Genomic DNA, 17,404 nt, shown 5'->3' on the forward strand with positions numbered 1-17,404 from the left:
ATATGTTCAGCTCTGCTGTGTGTGTTGCCCTTTTATTAGAACCAATTCATGTTGTCTTTTTGGCGTCCGTAAATTTGGATGACATTGGTTTCAAAGTAGTGGCTCCTTTCCCATTTGTAGCTGTGCAATGATGTTATGTTTATCTGTGGAAGATAAGATTGAGTTATAAGTGATATTGTGTGGAGGAATGTCTAAGGGTTATGTGTGTGAATTGGAATATGTACTTACTGTTGTTGGTGTAGCTGAGTTGTGTTTGACGTGCGAGCTTGTAATGTACTACTTCGTGTTCTTCTTGGGCTTATACTAGCTGCTGTGAGGGGAAGGGAAGGAGGGGTAGGGAGAGTTGTTGTTGTGGGGGTAGGGATGGAGCTGGGTGTGTTGTTAGGTGTTTTTCTGTTGCTTGTTGCGTTCTGTTTATTGATTAACTTAAGGTAAGGGTTTTTTAGGGCGGGGATAACTGTATTGAAGATGATGTTAGTTTTTTCTGTGATTTCATTTATGTTGTAATTTGGATTGGTATACTGATCTAAAGTGATGTAAAATTCTTCTGTTATGTTGAGCAGGGGGCCTTTGGGGTTTATGTTTAGGATTTGCATATCGTTATCGATGTTTGTGAAACTGTGTTTATAGTCTGCGACATGTTGTCCTATTGAGGAAAAATGATTGTGTTTCACTGCGTTTATGTGTTCGTTATATCGGGTTAGGAAGTTTCTACCGGTACGTCCGATATAGCTGGTCTCGCAGTTATTACATTTGATGCGGTATACCCCTGAGTGGTTGTATTTGTTGTTGCTGTTGATTGTCCTGACATTGTGTATGATGTTGGTACTATTGTGTGTAGTTCTGAATGCTATTCTTAGGTTATGTTTTTTAAAAATATTAGTTATGGGGTATATGTGTACATTATTGAAAGTGAATAGTGCATAGTCTTTCTTGGGTTCGTTTGCTTTTGTTAGTTTGGTTTTGGGTTGGGATTTTATTTTATGAATGATTTTGTTAACCATGTCTTTCTTGAATCCATTGTTTTTAGCTATGTCATGAATTAATTGTAATTCTTTGTTTAGATCTTCTTTTGTTAACGGTATATTGAATGCTCTGTGTATCATCAATATACCGTTAACAAAAGAAGATCTAAACAAAGAATTACAATTAATTCATGACATAGCTAAAAACAATGGATTCAAGAAAGACATGGTTAACAAAATCATTCATAAAATAAAATCCCAACCCAAAACCAAACTAACAAAAGCAAACGAACCCAAGAAAGACTATGCACTATTCACTTTCAATAATGTACACATATACCCCATAACTAATATTTTTAAAAAACATAACCTAAGAATAGCATTCAGAACTACACACAATAGTACCAACATCATACACAATGTCAGGACAATCAACAGCAACAACAAATACAACCACTCAGGGGTATACCGCATCAAATGTAATAACTGCGAGACCAGCTATATCGGACGTACCGGTAGAAACTTCCTAACCCGATATAACGAACACATAAACGCAGTGAAACACAATCATTTTTCCTCAATAGGACAACATGTCGCAGACTATAAACACAGTTTCACAAACATCGATAACGATATGCAAATCCTAAACATAAACCCCAAAGGCCCCCTGCTCAACATAACAGAAGAATTTTACATCACTTTAGATCAGTATACCAATCCAAATTACAACATAAATGAAATCACAGAAAAAACTAACATCATCTTCAATACAGTTATCCCCGCCCTAAAAAACCCTTACCTTAAGTTAATCAATAAACAGAACGCAACAAGCAACAGAAAAACACCTAACAACACACCCAGCTCCATCCCTACCCCCACAACAACAACTCTCCCTACCCCTCCTTCCCTTCCCCTCACAGCAGCTAGTATAAGCCCAAGAAGAACACGAAGTAGTACATTACAAGCTCGCACGTCAAACACAACTCAGCTACACCAACAACAGTAAGTACATATTCCAATTCACACACATAACCCTTAGACATTCCTCCACACAATATCACTTATAACTCAATCTTATCTTCCACAGATAAACATAACATCATTGCACAGCTACAAATGGGAAAGGAGCCACTACTTTGAAACCAATGTCATCCAAATTTACGGACGCCAAAAAGACAACATGAATTGGTTCTAATAAAAGGGCAACACACACAGCAGAGCTGAACATATTTTACTTGAATTTCATCCATACATTTGGCACCTATTTTAAATTGAAAGTGTTTTACCTCACATACGCACAGGAAGACAAAACTTTTATCCATGCAATTTTACAAACTCTAAGAATAGCAGCTGAAGTGCACAACTGTGAATAAGACTTAAATACGGAAGTTAGTCGATGTATTGACCACCAAGCAAGAACGAATGTTCATATGCATGAAGTGTTTTTATATATTGTTTTTATCTTGTACATATATATAAGTTAGTTTAGGAAAAGACGTGTTTTATACACTAGTTTTAAGACCTTCAACATTTTAGACATACAGTTGCAATATTGTACAGAATGACATATACGCCAGTTCACGCTAAGACGTGCCCCATTTGTATGTAACTAAATGTACATCATCATCATATGGCATTCCTTCAACACCACAATCTTAATCAAAGCTTCATTATATAAATATGTATGTATGGTTCAGCTGAAGATGACCTTGAATATGAGGTCGAAACCGGTCCTGTAATTTAATATATACAATAAATAAGTATTGATTGGTGGAAATCCTCTCCTATTTTTAATTGTGCACAATTGTCAATACGGAAATGAAAATTATAGATTACCAACTCTAGTTGTCGGTAATTAGCAGCGAGGCATTGCAGGAGCGCTGGTACTCGAAGTTTTCTCACTCCAACCTCGAGCGAGAAGGAAAGAGACGCGTTATCACGTGACAGAGAATCTAGGTCACTAGCACAGCTCAGGGAGCACATCCAAGTGAGAACTAACATTATAGCCTATTTCCCTCATTCATTCACCACTGCCAACTCATTGAGTTCAATTGTTTTTCCTCCGGATTATTATTATAAATCGTGAAATACTTAACGGATAGTCACGTGCAAACATTCATTTGAATCAGGGAATATTACACATAATTATGAGACCGAGAAGTGCTCTACATAATTGAAAGAACGGTAGCTACGCTGTAACAAGGGCCCGTCTTAACGGTTACCAGATGTTGGGTCCCAATCGTGGCAGCCAGCTCAAGGATTCCCTTGGTGCTCGTCATCATTCACCGACAGAGACAAAAGGACACTTTTAAGATTGTTTGAGAATCTTCGAAGCTATTTTAATAATATTCACTCAGTTAAAATGGGAATACAGGAGCTACAATTTGATATCCTGTTCGTCACTCTACGTTGCGTATTACCGGAGCACATTTTGAGAAGGGGGTGTGTTTTACCCCCACTGCTAGCACCAGGGCATCTCGCCTATATAGTAAGGGGCTGAGGAACGGACACCACCAGTTCATTTTCAGTTCGACGCCAGTTCGTTACCAGTTCGTCGTGATTTGTGTGCGAGTCTTTTCTGAAGAAATCATTCTGTAACGTGAGCAGTGTAATGCAGTGATTTATTAAAGTCTGTGAATGTATGTGGAAATACCCACAATCTGAGTAAGTTGTTTGTGCATACAGTATACCGCCGACAAATATAGTAGGAATGGTACGAAACCAAGATGACCGCTGTCCGTGTGTCGAAGAGGTCGTGCATCGAGCCTCATATATGCCTAAACTAATACGGCTCAATTAACATAAATAGGCAGATATTTAACTAAGTGCGTGGAGCGAATGTACTCAATATGAATGTGAAATATAAGGAAAGGAAATGAACGGTTCATTGACGGCATGATTCAGGGCAGTGCCACGTTAGATCGATCCCTAACGCAGTAGAGAGCTTGACTTACGTATGACTAAGTGCAGTAGAGTATGCCTGAATTATTGTTGTTTAATAAGAGAGTGCTAACACATTAGTGCCCTAACCAAAGTGAACCAGTGGAGCTTCAGGACGTAGAGTAGCTGTCCATTAAAAGGATAGGTGGATGAGAAGGGAATAATGTCGGGCTTCAGGGACACAACCGACGTTAGGTTGGGATGCTTGTGTCATTAAGCAGATCCAACCATACGTTTAATCTGTGATGTGTAATATAAACTAATGCATTCACATGAGATAACTTCCCCTCATTTACATAAGGAGTCTACCAGAACGTCAGAGTGAACGAGACATCTAGCTGCCTGCCGGAATTTCGCCTTGTATAGCAGAGAGAACGAGACATCTAGCTGCCTGCCGGAATTTCACCTGGTGTAGCAGAGATCGTCTGGAACTTCGCACGAGATCAAGCCGTCATGTTTGTGACTTGCCAGTTGGTCACTAAAGGACTTCACATAGCTGAAGGCATCATGTAGATCGAATAAACACATGGATGTGCCCTGCTGTAATGCTGTGTTCGTGGTTTTTCCCGAAGGATGAGTACATTTCCAAATATTTGTAGCTTTGAAAGTCGTTTCCTATTGTAATTTGTATGTAGTTGTAACGTAGATCGCCTATATGCTATTTCAAAGGGATAAAAAAAATTTTTTTTTTTTAATGGAATACCTTCATCATGGTTTGGAATAACCATATTTTACTTCCACTTTTATAAGGGTTTTTGGTAATGCACGACGTAATTCTAAGGACCTTAGATTAATTAAGTGTGAAGCGCTGTCGAGTTCAGAGGGCTTAAATATTCTGTAAAAATGACTCCAGTTATCATCTTCTCTAGAACAAATATGAGTCATAAAAGATCTCTCAGTAATTGATTTTTTTTGTTTGCACTTCACACCTGGTAGGGAGTCCTCCTAACTAGTAATTAAGGCTGCTGAAACAACGGATGGAGACATGACATTGGGGTATATATATCGTCAAATTATTTAGCTCGTGAGTGCGTGATGTAATTCGGACCCGTGTGGCAGGGGTTCATCATTAAATAGCATTGTATTTGAGGTACCAATAGGAGGAACGAGGTAACCAGGCAGGCTGTAGCCCTAATGTATACTGTGAAGTAGAAATGTAAAGTTTCCCCTGGAGTCTGTTATTAATATGCGCGAAGTAGATACCGTGCTATGAAGATGACGATTACGGCCGGATTTAGAGCCAATATTTAATGTGCTGCCATTGTGGCCAGAAAAGAAAGAAGTGAGATTATTTGCCACGAAGCAACTGTATGAGAGGACCCAGTGACCGCTATTTGGAAGTGGGTCGTGGGCAACTCACAGCTGGGTGATTTACGATCCCGTCAAAAGGGATGATGTAAGGTGTTTGCTCCATTGAAAGGGAAAAGAATACAAGTAGTTGGTTCATTCCTCTCGCCACAGCGATTACATGCGTCAATTTAAATATTACCAATGTCGCATAGATTCCACTGTGCATTAAAGGTAAGGTCCCTCCGATTTCTTTCCTTAATTATTTACAGCGTGCAGGGAATTCCAGGTTAAATATACCCCGTCTCAAAAGATCCTGAGTTCATTCCAGGAGACAGTGAAAGCTTCTACTCACTGCCACCAGCAACAGATGATTTGTACCATCTGTGACTCATCGTGTGTGTTTGAACTGTATTTGTTCTTGCCCATCTCTTGCAGGAAGTGCTATGATACTCTGTTTATGATGTTAGGGTATTTAAGTTGCTTTATGTTTGTCTGCAGGTAGCAACGTTGTGTAAATAATGTTGATAATGTCGTGTTATGTGTATTGATAAAAATCCTAATGAAACGAGCGTGTGTATTATATTGCATATTCAGCAATGATTAATTTAGGGAAGTGTTGTGATGCGACTTTCAAAGGTTCAAAAATGTATTTATACGTTCACTTCAGTTCATAGGATATCGTAACTTGATATAATTTGAATATATTAATACTCAACAGGTAAACAGAATTACAGCAGGGTATGTCCATACTAATTAAACGTGTGCGCAAAGTTATAAGTGTAAATGATTCGAGAGGAAATGCCTCTCTAAGTTTGAAATAGTGTAAATAATTCAGGATGAAAGGCTTCTTTGAATTTGAAATAATTTAATGTCGAATGAGGTGTAGAGAGAGACTAACGAACATTCACGACGTCAAGATCAATCTAAAGAATGTTTGTGAAGTGCACTGTATGGCATATCCATGTTAAGATGTGTTTCACTAGTATAGTAAAATTGTTTCTCTTCTCATTAGTAATGAACTAAGGTTCCTCTCATAATTAATATTCCCCTACTATAGAGATTATTAGAAAATTATAGCCCCATCGGAAGCTCCAGTCAGACCCGAATGCTATACCGACTCAGCTAGTGAATCAATCTAGTAGGGGAAGGTGAGACTTTGATAACTGGGCTGAGTTCGAAGCTCATCGGAGGTGCTCCATTCTAATATCATATTCATGAACCACAGTAACTTGTTTATGTACTGAAGCCCTGGACAGGTACAGTATTCTCCATTAATTTAGTCCCTAGTAAAAAGAATGACTGGCTGAAAACTGGAAGAGGAGGAGGATATCAGCAGTCAAATACAAACAGCTTCACAATTCTACTGGTCAGTACATCACCTTCTATGGGAGGGATCTTTTCCCCACTCCTTGAATGTTGCACTCTATAAAACATAATGGTACAAAACATGACCTATGGACCTGAAGTAGCTACCTTGACAGGATCAAAATAATAATGGACTTCAAACCATAGAAATGAAGCTTCTCCACTCCTGGCCTCAGGAGACAAAATAAGAAAATTATGAAATTTGGCAACAGCTTGGGTTAGAAAGGAGCTTGCTAGTAACAGACCTGAAGAGACTAAAGTGGAATAGCCACATGAAAAGAATGGCTCCTGATAGGAGTCCAAGAATATACACTAATCAGATTGTCCAGGCAGAAGACCACGAGGAAGGCCTCAAGACACTGGATAAAACAAGTATGGAGAGATTTGGCCATCTGAGATGCAAGAAGGCAACAACAACCAGACTAGCAACTATAATTGGAGAGAACAAAGAGGAGAGGCTAATTTATAACCTATACGGCTTGCTGGAGTGGATAAACAATGTTGATGATGATGATGATGAATAAAAAAGACCCTGGAGCAATGATTACAACTCATACTTTCAAGCATTTTAAATTACTGGTTACATGGACAGTGAATGGTGATAATAAATATTTCCTCAGTGGGCATTTCATACCTTCACAGTACGATCCAGGGAGGCACTTGCAAATGTATTATTGTCTTTGGGATTAATAACAATCTGCATCACATAGTGAGTATGACCTTCGAATACTTGCTGACATGACCACTGCTTCTCCCAGTTCCAAAGCTTGATGAGCATATCATCTGAAATTAATAAAATATTTCATTAAGCAGAAATGGGAAAAAAGAAACAATAAATTCCTACACAGTTCTAAGGTAATCTATCACAACAGTATGCTTCTTGATAGAACATATTAATGACCATGTATGTGTACAGTTCATTATTTCTTAATTTCGTTTACAATCAACCACAGTTCTCTGAAAGTGTAGGTGTCCATAAAATAGGAAACGTATAGATTGTCCAAAATTTAACATTGCTACCTTTACAATTTCAACCATAACCTTTAGATAACTAATATTATTTAAATCACTATAACACTATTGCTGATCATCATCATCATCATCTAAAAGCTTTGCCTTGTCGGTGCAACCATTGATGTTTTCTCTCTGCGATCCTTTTCATCTCTCCCATAACCTTGGCATGCCATCTTCTCAACTACCTCTTCAATGATCTTCTTCCGTGGTTTCCCTCTGCCTTTCTTTCCCATCACCTTGCCATCGAACAAGTTCTTTATGAAGTCATTATGCCGGAGAATGTGACAACAAACTGACGCTTTTCTCCTTTTTATTTTTGTTATTAAATGTCTCGGGGTATTTATTTCTCTAAGCACTGCTTCATTAGTTTTCTTCTCAATCCAGCTAGTTCTTGTCATCTTCCTCCATAGCCACATTTCCACTGCCTCTAGTCGTTTCATGTCCTCCTTTAAGAGAGTCCATCCTTCACAGCCACATAGCAGCACACTCCAAATGAATGTTTTGATAAACAATTTCTTTTGTTCAGTATCTAAGGATTTATTAATTAAGAGCTGCTTCCTCTCCTCAAAGACTTTCTTACACAGGGAAATTCTTCTTTTTATTTTCACAGTGCATCTATTGTCATCAGTAATAACTGATCTTAAGTAGCAGAACTTTTGCACCTGTTTTATTAAAATATTTCCAATTCTGAGATATGCCTCTGGCTTCATTTTAGATTTGCTTACAACCATAACATTAGTTTTATTTACCTTAATGTTCAGTTGGAAATCTTTTAAGATGGATGTTAATCTGTTCAACATGATCTGGATGTTCTTCTCATTGTCAGCCAGAAGTGCAATGTCGTCGGCAAATCTAATACAGTGTACAGTTGTTCCATTTATTTTAATGCCAGGTGTTTTTGATTTTAAAATGTTCATGGCCTCTTCAATGTACAGATTAAACAGACATGGTGATAAGTGGGCTCGGATGTTTAGGAAAAGTCATATTTTTTTCTTTGTCTCTATTTTCTTGTCTGATTGGATTTCGGTGCAAATCAGGTGTTTATCATCACAATTAAGTGATTTTAATTTGTCATATAAATGCATATTTTGGCTATTTTTTGCCATAAGGTCATATTTTGAGCTATTTTAGTAGAAACGTCATATTTCGGTTATATTTCGGCAGTTTGACGACAACTGTAGGTGTGCGAAATCATCTTCAACTTACCGAATGCGAACTAGTGTTTACAAAACTGCTTCTCGGTAAGTTTATCTCGCTGTTGATACAAGTCAAATAGTGGAATAACCAACCCGCTGTACTCGGCAACCCGGTCTCCCAGGTAGAGACAGAAATAATTCGGAAAATCCCGTCCCAACAGTGAGCTAATTACTTCTGGTAATCGTTCCCTTGTCTTAGTTCAGATATTAGAACCTCAACCTCCTTTCACATACACAAGCGTTAGTTTACACTAAATCGTATCCCAGCACACATTCCAGTATGCCTAAGGAAAAGTCTTCTACTAGTGTTAAGTTACGAAGCTTTGGTGAGGAATGTGGAGAAGAATATTTCTGTACAGACGGTTTAGTTCTATTTTGCAAGTTGTGTGAAGTGAAAGTTGTGGCTGAAAAACATTTTAATGTGCAACAACATTGTAACATGGCGAAACACAGCAACAATGTCAAACAACAACATGTCGATAAGAAGAGGCAGCAATTGATATTCGATAAGGCTGTTACATCTTCAGCAATGGACAGATGTTCGGATTTTTCAAAGGAACATTGTGAGATGATGGTGTCTGCAAACATTCCTCTAAATAAGGTGAACAATACCCATTTCAAGAATTTTCTGGAGAAATACACTAAAAAATCTGTTCCTACAGAATCAACACTGCGAAAAAACTATTTATCGCATTGCTATGAAGATACTCTAAATCAAATACGACACAGTGTAGCAGACAATAAGATATGGATATCTACTGATGAGACGACGGACACTGCAGGCAAATATATAGGGAATGTAATTACTGAAACACTCCATGCTGATCGCCCTGGGGATATCTTTATACTAACCTCAGAAGTTTTAGAGAGAGCAAATCATTCAACGATTGCAATTCTTTTTGATAATGCACTAAAAATTTTGTGGAAGGATGAAATTAAGCGGGAAAACGTTTTTCTCTTTGTTACCGATGCTGCTCCGTACACGGTGAAAGCTGCTGAAGGCCTCAAGCTATTTTATCCAAGAATGATTCACGTTACTTGCCTTGCGCATGCTCTGCATAGGGTGGCAGAAGAAATTCGTGGACATTTTCCTGAAGTTGATAAATTAATATCTAATACCAATATAAATGGTCCGTCATTGGACATTATAAATTTTCCACGTAACTCATTCTTGTCTGCCAGCATTTCGCCCCCGTGTACTAAATTGGGCTCGTCAGTTGGTACCTAGCACACCTACCAAGACGCATGGCTAGCGCATACCGTGGAGGCCACTGCGTAGGCTACTTGCTAGGTACCAACTGACGAGCCCAACCTAGTACACGGGGGCGAAACGCTGGCAGACAGGAATGAGTTAGCTGGAAAATTTATAATGTCCAATAACGGACCATTTATATTGGTATTATAAATTTACTCATTCAGGACAAATATTTCAGATTCCATATGTGAATCAACATCTATATCAAATTAATATCTAACGTCAAAAAAAATTTTTTGAAAGCACCACTGCGGGTTGCGACTTTCAAGGAGTTAGCTCCTTTGACGCCACTCCCTCCACAGCCAGTTCTTACTAGGTGGGGGACGTGGCTCGATGCTGCCGCGTATTATTGCGTAAACTACTCCACTATCAAAAACATTGTTAACGGCTTCAACAAAGATGATGCCTCTTCTACCAAGATTGCTCAGGAATTGTTTTCCAACAGTTTGTCAGATAGTTTGGCATATATTAAGTCGAACTTTGGAAATATATCGAGTGCAATTACTCGTTTAGAATCTGCTGGCTTAGAAATTCATGCAAGTATTGGCATTGTGAGAAATGTTGAACTTTCAGTACAACAATCACATGGAATAGTTGGCGACAGTGTAAAACGGAAACTTCAAAATGGGCTTAATCGAAATGATGGTTTTCACCGTGTGTGCAAGATAAATTATGTTCTTAGAGGAGAAGGTACCAGTATACTTCAAGACGAGTGCATACTGGACAGCAGTGATTTAACATTATTTAAATATGCACCAATAACATCTTGTGATGTAGAAAGGAGCTTCTCCTCTTACAAGAATGTGTTAAGTGATAATCGGAGGTCTTTCGCGCCTGATGCTTTGAAGATGAATCTTGTCATACACTTCAATTCCACCCGCGGAGAAGAATGAAAAAGGTATGTGAGTTTGCATTATAGGCTATAGGCTCTGACGCCCTACCATAATGTACTGAAAGACATCTATTTAATTCGTTTCTTGGTGCTCAGTTTAAACTTTAACGCATTTGAATAATGTTAATGAAATCTGGGCTTAAACGTTCCAAAATATATTTTTTAAATAGATTGATTTCTAGTTTTCTCATATTTCAAACCACCAATGCAGGGTGCAAACATGGACTTTTACAATGTTGTGTGATCTGATAATCTTAGCGAACTTAGTTCACAAACGTTTGATAAGTGAATCAAGGGTAATAAATTGTGAATAATTGCTGCACATGTATATTCAGAAAACTAATATTAAAGAAAGAATAAAGAATTTAGTTAACCAATATGTATCAGAGAAATTACCGTTCCGATTTATAATTTATTTTAAAATGCCCATATTTTGATTAATCCTTTTTGGGTCATATTTTGTCATTTTTACGTCATATTTCATCACTTTTGAGGTCATATTTGCTTGCTTATTTGGGCTATTTTTAGGTCTTAAACATCCGAGCCCTAGTGATAAGGAACACCCCTGTCTTACTCCTTTCCTGATCCTCACCTTGCATACTTTTTCATTACTTTCAATGTTTATTCTTTGATTGATGTAGAGGTTTAGTATTGCTTTTCTGTCTTCCCAGTCCAAATGAATATCCTTCATAATTTTGAACAGTCTTTTCCACTGAATATTGTCAAAAGCTTTTTCCAGGTCTACAAAAGCTATACATGTATTTCTGTTAAGCTCTAGTCTTCTCTTCAATATGGTTTTAATTCCTACAATAGCTTCTCTCGTTCCTATTCCTTTCCTGAACCCAAACTAATCACCATCTAGATTCTGCTCAATTTTCATTTTGATTCTGTTTTTTAATATGCATTTGAATATTTTTGCTGCATGTGAAACAAGGCTTAGTATTCTGTAATATCTCCTTTTTTGTGCAGAAGTACTTCTTTGCTTTCTACAAAATCCTCTGGCATATCTCAGTTTTCATAGCAGTACTTGGTGATTTTGAAGAGTTCAACTTTCAGCTTATTCCCAGAGTTTTTCCACAGTTCAGCAGGCAGCTTGTCTGATCCAGGAGCCTTTTTCTTTTTCAGCTGTTGCAGCTGTTTCGAATTCACTTCTCACTATGGGAGGACCTAGTTCATCTTGTGAAACCTGCTCTTGTTTTATGATGTACTCATCTAAATTGTCAATTTCCTCTCCATTATATAGATCCTCCAAATACTCCTTCCATCTCTTCATTACCTCCTCATCATCTGTTAACAGATTTCCTTCCTTATCTTTTATTACTCTGGATTTCATTTTAGCCTTGAATTGCATTCTTTTTACTTGATTGTATGCTCTGTCAGCAGTTCCAATTTTTATATCATGTTCTATGCTTTTACAAATGACAATCAATCAATCAATCAATCAATCAATCAATCAATCAATCAATCAATCAATCAATCAATCAATCAATCAATACTGATCTGCATTTAGGGCAGTCGCCCAGGTGGCAGATTCCCTATTTGTTGTTTTCCTAGCCTTTTCCTAAATGATTTCAAAGAAATTGGAAATTTATTGAACATCTCTCTTGGTAAGTTATTCCAATCCCTAACTCCCCTTCTTATAAATGAATATTTGCCCCAGTTTGTCCTCTTGAATTCCAACTTTATCTTCATATTGTGATCTTTCCTACTTTTATAAACGCCATCCAAACTTATTCGTCTACTAATGTCATTCCACGCCATCTCTCCGCTGACAGCCCGGAACATACCACTTAGTCGAGCAGCTCTTCCCAACCCAAACATTGCAACATTTTTGTAACGCTACTCTTTTGTCGGAAATCGCCCAGAACAAATCGAGCTGCTTTTCTTTGGATTTTTTCCAGTTCTTGAATGAGATAATCCTGGTGAGGGTCCCATACACTGGAACCATACTCTAGTTGGGGTCTTACCAGAGACTTATATGCCCTCTCCTTTACATCCTTACTACAACCCCTAAACACCCTCATAACCATGTGCAGAGATCTGTACCCTTTATTTACAATCCCATTTATGTGATTACCCCAATGAAGATCTTTCCTTATATTAACACCTAGATACTTACAATGATCCCCAAAAGGAACTTTCACCCCATCAACGCAGTAATTAAAACTGAGAGGACTTTTCCTACTTGTAAAACTCACAACCTGACTTTTAACCCCGTTTATCAACATACCATTGCCTGCTGTCCATCTCACAACATTTTCGAGGTCACGTTGCAGTTGCTCACAATCTTGTAACTTATTTATCACTCTATAGAGAATAACATCATCCGCAAAAAGCCTTACCTCCGATTCCACTCCTTTACTCATATCATTTATATATATAAGAAAACATAAAGGTCCGATAATACTGCCTTGAGGAATTCCCCTCTTAATTATTACAGGGTCGGATAAAGCTTCACCTACTCTAATTCTCTGAGATCTATTTTCTAGAAATATAGCAACCCATTCAGTCACTCTTTTGTCTAGTCCAATTGCACTCATTTTTGCCAGTAGTCTCCCATGATCCACCCTATCAAATGCTTTAGACAGGTCAATCGCGATACAGTCCATTTGACCTCCTGAATCCAAGATATCTGCTATATCTTGCTGGAATCCTACAAGTTGAGCTTCAGTGGAATAACCTCTCCTAAAACCGAATTGCCTTCTATCGAACCAGTTATTAATTTCACGAACATGTCTAATATAATCAGAAAGAATGCCTTCCCAAAGCTTACATACAATGCATGTGAAACTTACTGGCCTGTAATTTTCAGCTTTATGTCTATCACCCTTTCGTTTATACACAGGGGCTACTATAGCAACTCTCCATTCATCTGGTATAGCTCCTCCGACCAAACAATAATCAAATAAGTACTTCAGATATGGTACTATATCCCAACCCATTGTCTTTAGTATATCCCCAGAAATCTGATCAATTCCAGTCGCTTTTCTAGTTTTTAACTTTTGTATCTTATTGTAAATGTCATTGTTATCAAATGTAAATTTTATTACTTCTTTGGCCTTAGTCTCCTCCTCTATCTCGACATTATCCTTGTAACCGACAATCTTTACATACTGCTGACTGAATACTTCTGCCTTTTGAAGATCCTCACATACACACTCCCCTTGTTCATTAATTATTCCTGGAATGTCCTTCTTGGAACCTGTTTCTGCCTTAAAATACCTATACATACCCTTCCATTTTTCACTAAAATTCGTATGACTGCCAATTATGCTTGCCATCATGTTATCCTTAGTTGCCTTCTTTGCTAGATTCAATTTTCTAGTAAGTTCCTTCAATTTCTCCTTACTTCCACAGCTATTTCTAACTCTATTTCTTTCCAGTCTGTACCTCCTTCTTAGTCTCTTTATTTCTCTATTATAATAAGGTGGGTCTTTACCATTCCTTACCACCCTTAATGGTACAAACCTGTTTTCGCATTCCTCAACAATTTTTTTAAACCCATCCCAGAGTCTGTTTACATTTATATTTACCGTTTTCCACCGATCATAACTACTTTTTAGAAACTGCCTCATGCCTGCTTTATCAGCCATGTGGTACTGCCTAACAGTCCTACTTTTAAGACCTTCCTTTCTATCACATTTATTTTGAACTACGACAAAAACAGCTTCATGATCACTAATACCATCTATTACTTCAGTTTCCCTATAGAGCTCATCTGGTTTTATCAGCACGACATCCAGGATATTTTTCCCTCTGGTTGGTTCCATCACTTTCTGAATCAGCTGTCCTTCCCATATTAACTTATTTGCCATTTGTTGGTCATGCTTTCTGTCGTTCACATTTCCTTCCCAATTGACATCTGGCAAATTCAGATCTCCCGCTACAATCACATTTCTTTCCATGTCGTTTCCCACATAGCTGACTATCCTATCAAATAATTCTGAATCCGCGTCAGTGCTACCCTTTCCCGATCTGTACACTCCAAATCTATCAAGTTGCCTATTATCTTTAGAAATGAGCTTTACACCTAGAATTTCATGTGTCTCATCTTTAACTTTTTCGTAGCTTACAAATTCTTCTTTCACCAGAATGAACACTCCGCCTCCCACCTTTCCTATCCTATCTCTACGATACACACTCCAGTGCCGTGAGAAAATTTCTGCATCCATTATATCATTTCTCAGCCATGATTCAACTCCTATTACAATATCTGGTGAATATATATCTATTAAATTACTTAATTCTATTCCTTTCCTTACAATACTTCTACAGTTCAACACTAACAATTTTATGTCATCCCTACTTGATTTCCAGTTCCCTGTTCCCTGATCACCGCTCCCTAGGCCATCCCGTTTCCCTGAATGTACCTCCCTATTACCCTTCCAAACAAATTTCCTAACTTATACGTACCACTGCGGTTTAAATGAAGGCCATCTGAGCGCAGATCCCTATCTCCTACCCACCCATTTGGATCTAGAAATTTCACTCCCAGTTTCCCACATACCCACTCCATAGTCTCATTTAAATCCCCAATCACCCTCCAATCAGTATCCCTTCTACACAGTATTCCACTAATAACAATCTCCGCTTTCTTAAACTTCACCCGTGCTGCATTTACCAGATCCCACACATCTCCAACTATGTTGGTACTTATATCAGCTTGCCTTACGTTGTTGGTACCAACGTGAAACATTACCACCTTCTCCTTCCCCTCCTCCCTCTCTTCTACTTTCCTCAACATCTGCCTCAACCTAATTCCTGGATAACACTACCCTGGTACCCTTTCCTCCACACACTTTCCCCACGTGCCTAACGATGGAATCTCCCATGACCAGAGCATCAACCCTACCCACCTCGTTTGATCCCCTCCCCTCCTGGTCAGCCCTATCTTTCCTGATAACTGCAGAAGCTACTTCCTCCTCCCTTTTCTCCTTCCCATGACCCTGTTCCACCTGTCTTTTCCTATCATCTACTCTACATTTTCCTTTCCTACCTTTTCCCTTCCTCCTACTCCCACACATCTCAGCAACAGTTCCCTGTCCCTCATCTTCCCTCTGTTGTTCTACCTGGAGTGACTCGTACCGATTTCGCACAGACACCTGTCCTGAATTCTGATCCTGAATAGAGCTCTTAGCCTGCAATCTCCTTCCCCTTAGAACATTAGACCACCTGTCTTCTACAACTCCTCCCTTTCCTTCCCCTCCCTCTTGTACACCTACTGTAACCTGTACGTTGTTTGAGGGAGTCCTATCTTCCTTCCTGTCTTCTGTGAGAATCGTAATTATCTCCCTCAAACTTTCCAACTCCTCCCTCATACCCCTCAATGCCTTGCCACACCCACAGAAACTACACTCGCGCTCCTTAGCCATTCTTTACGGGGGGAAAATGAAATTAAAAATAAAATAACTTATTTGCAAAAAATAAATGAATGGAGGGATATATTGTCTGGGATAGTACACAACAATAAGGTAATTAATATACGACTACACTACAATACTACTTAGTCGTGCTCTATTTTTTTAATCCTACAACCCCTGACAGGATAAAAACTGCTGTTAATTACTGAATATCGAAAGTTGTTGTGATTATTGGGATTTGATTATTTGGACTCGGAAGACGGCGATCGGTTGTGTATGTAAAGTGTTTGTTCAATTGTTTGTTTTGGTTTTTGTTGGTTTTGGTTTTCCTCAGTATGTGAATTTTGGAATTGTTTAATTTGTTTGAAGTCGATATGATTTTGAAATTATTTGATTGTCATGGTAATTCTGGTGCATCCTGTACCACACGCGCCACATCGGCGTGGGAGATTTCCGGTTTCGTAAAGTTGCACAAATTTCGTAATTTTTCTAGAGGCTTCCTAAATGTTCCTTGTCAGCACTATTTTTTCTGCGCTCCTATTGGAGAAAATAAAAGGAAATGTGATTGGTAGGTGAAGGAAATCATCGTACGCTCATTGGCCGTGGTAAGATTTCATAATTTCCGGGGAGAAGCGTTGTCGCTGGAGCTTTGCTCTGCGAGGGCGTCTTTCTGTTTGACCACTGAAGGGAACGGTCACCTTCCAAGGTACGGGTCTTCTTGGCCCCGCCATCCGGTAAGCACTGATTAATATTTTTTAACTTTTCTGGTATTCAGTTTCAGATGTAGTGTTTCATTTTATTTATCTTGCCGGAGCGTACCCGTATTTCCTTCTGCTTCCAAATGTTATAATTATGACTTAGCCGTTTGGCCCCGCCATCCGGTAAGCACTGATTAATATTTTTTAACTTTTCTGGTATTCAGTTTCAGATGTAGTGTTTCATTTTATTTATCTTGCCGGAGCGTACCCGTATTTCCTTCTGCTTCCAAATGTTATAATTATGACTTAGCCGTTTCGGTAAGTCACCTCACTTTGTTAAGAGATAGTTCCCGTTTGTTGTTTTGTAAATTAATTGTTATACGCCTTTCGAAGTAATCCTTATCAGTAATATTTTTCTCGGGACTATCT

The 17,404-nt window shown here is 38.4% G+C and overlaps 1 protein-coding gene across 1 annotated transcript in view; it reads right to left on the reverse strand.

Moving 5' to 3' along the window:
* The window catches only part of beta'COP (coatomer subunit beta'), a 161,641-nt gene that overhangs the window by 120,289 nt on the left and 23,948 nt on the right, over window positions 1-17,404 (reverse strand). Inside the window, exon 4 of the mRNA XM_067150540.2 lies at window positions 7,195-7,343. Coding sequence (XP_067006641.2) covers window positions 7,195-7,343 — 149 coding nt within the window. The remainder of the gene's footprint in view (window positions 1-7,194; window positions 7,344-17,404) is intronic.

The sequence above is a fragment of the Anabrus simplex genome, chromosome 6 (genome assembly GCF_040414725.1).
Source record: "Anabrus simplex isolate iqAnaSimp1 chromosome 6, ASM4041472v1, whole genome shotgun sequence".
NCBI classification, from domain to species: domain Eukaryota; kingdom Metazoa; phylum Arthropoda; class Insecta; order Orthoptera; family Tettigoniidae; genus Anabrus; species Anabrus simplex.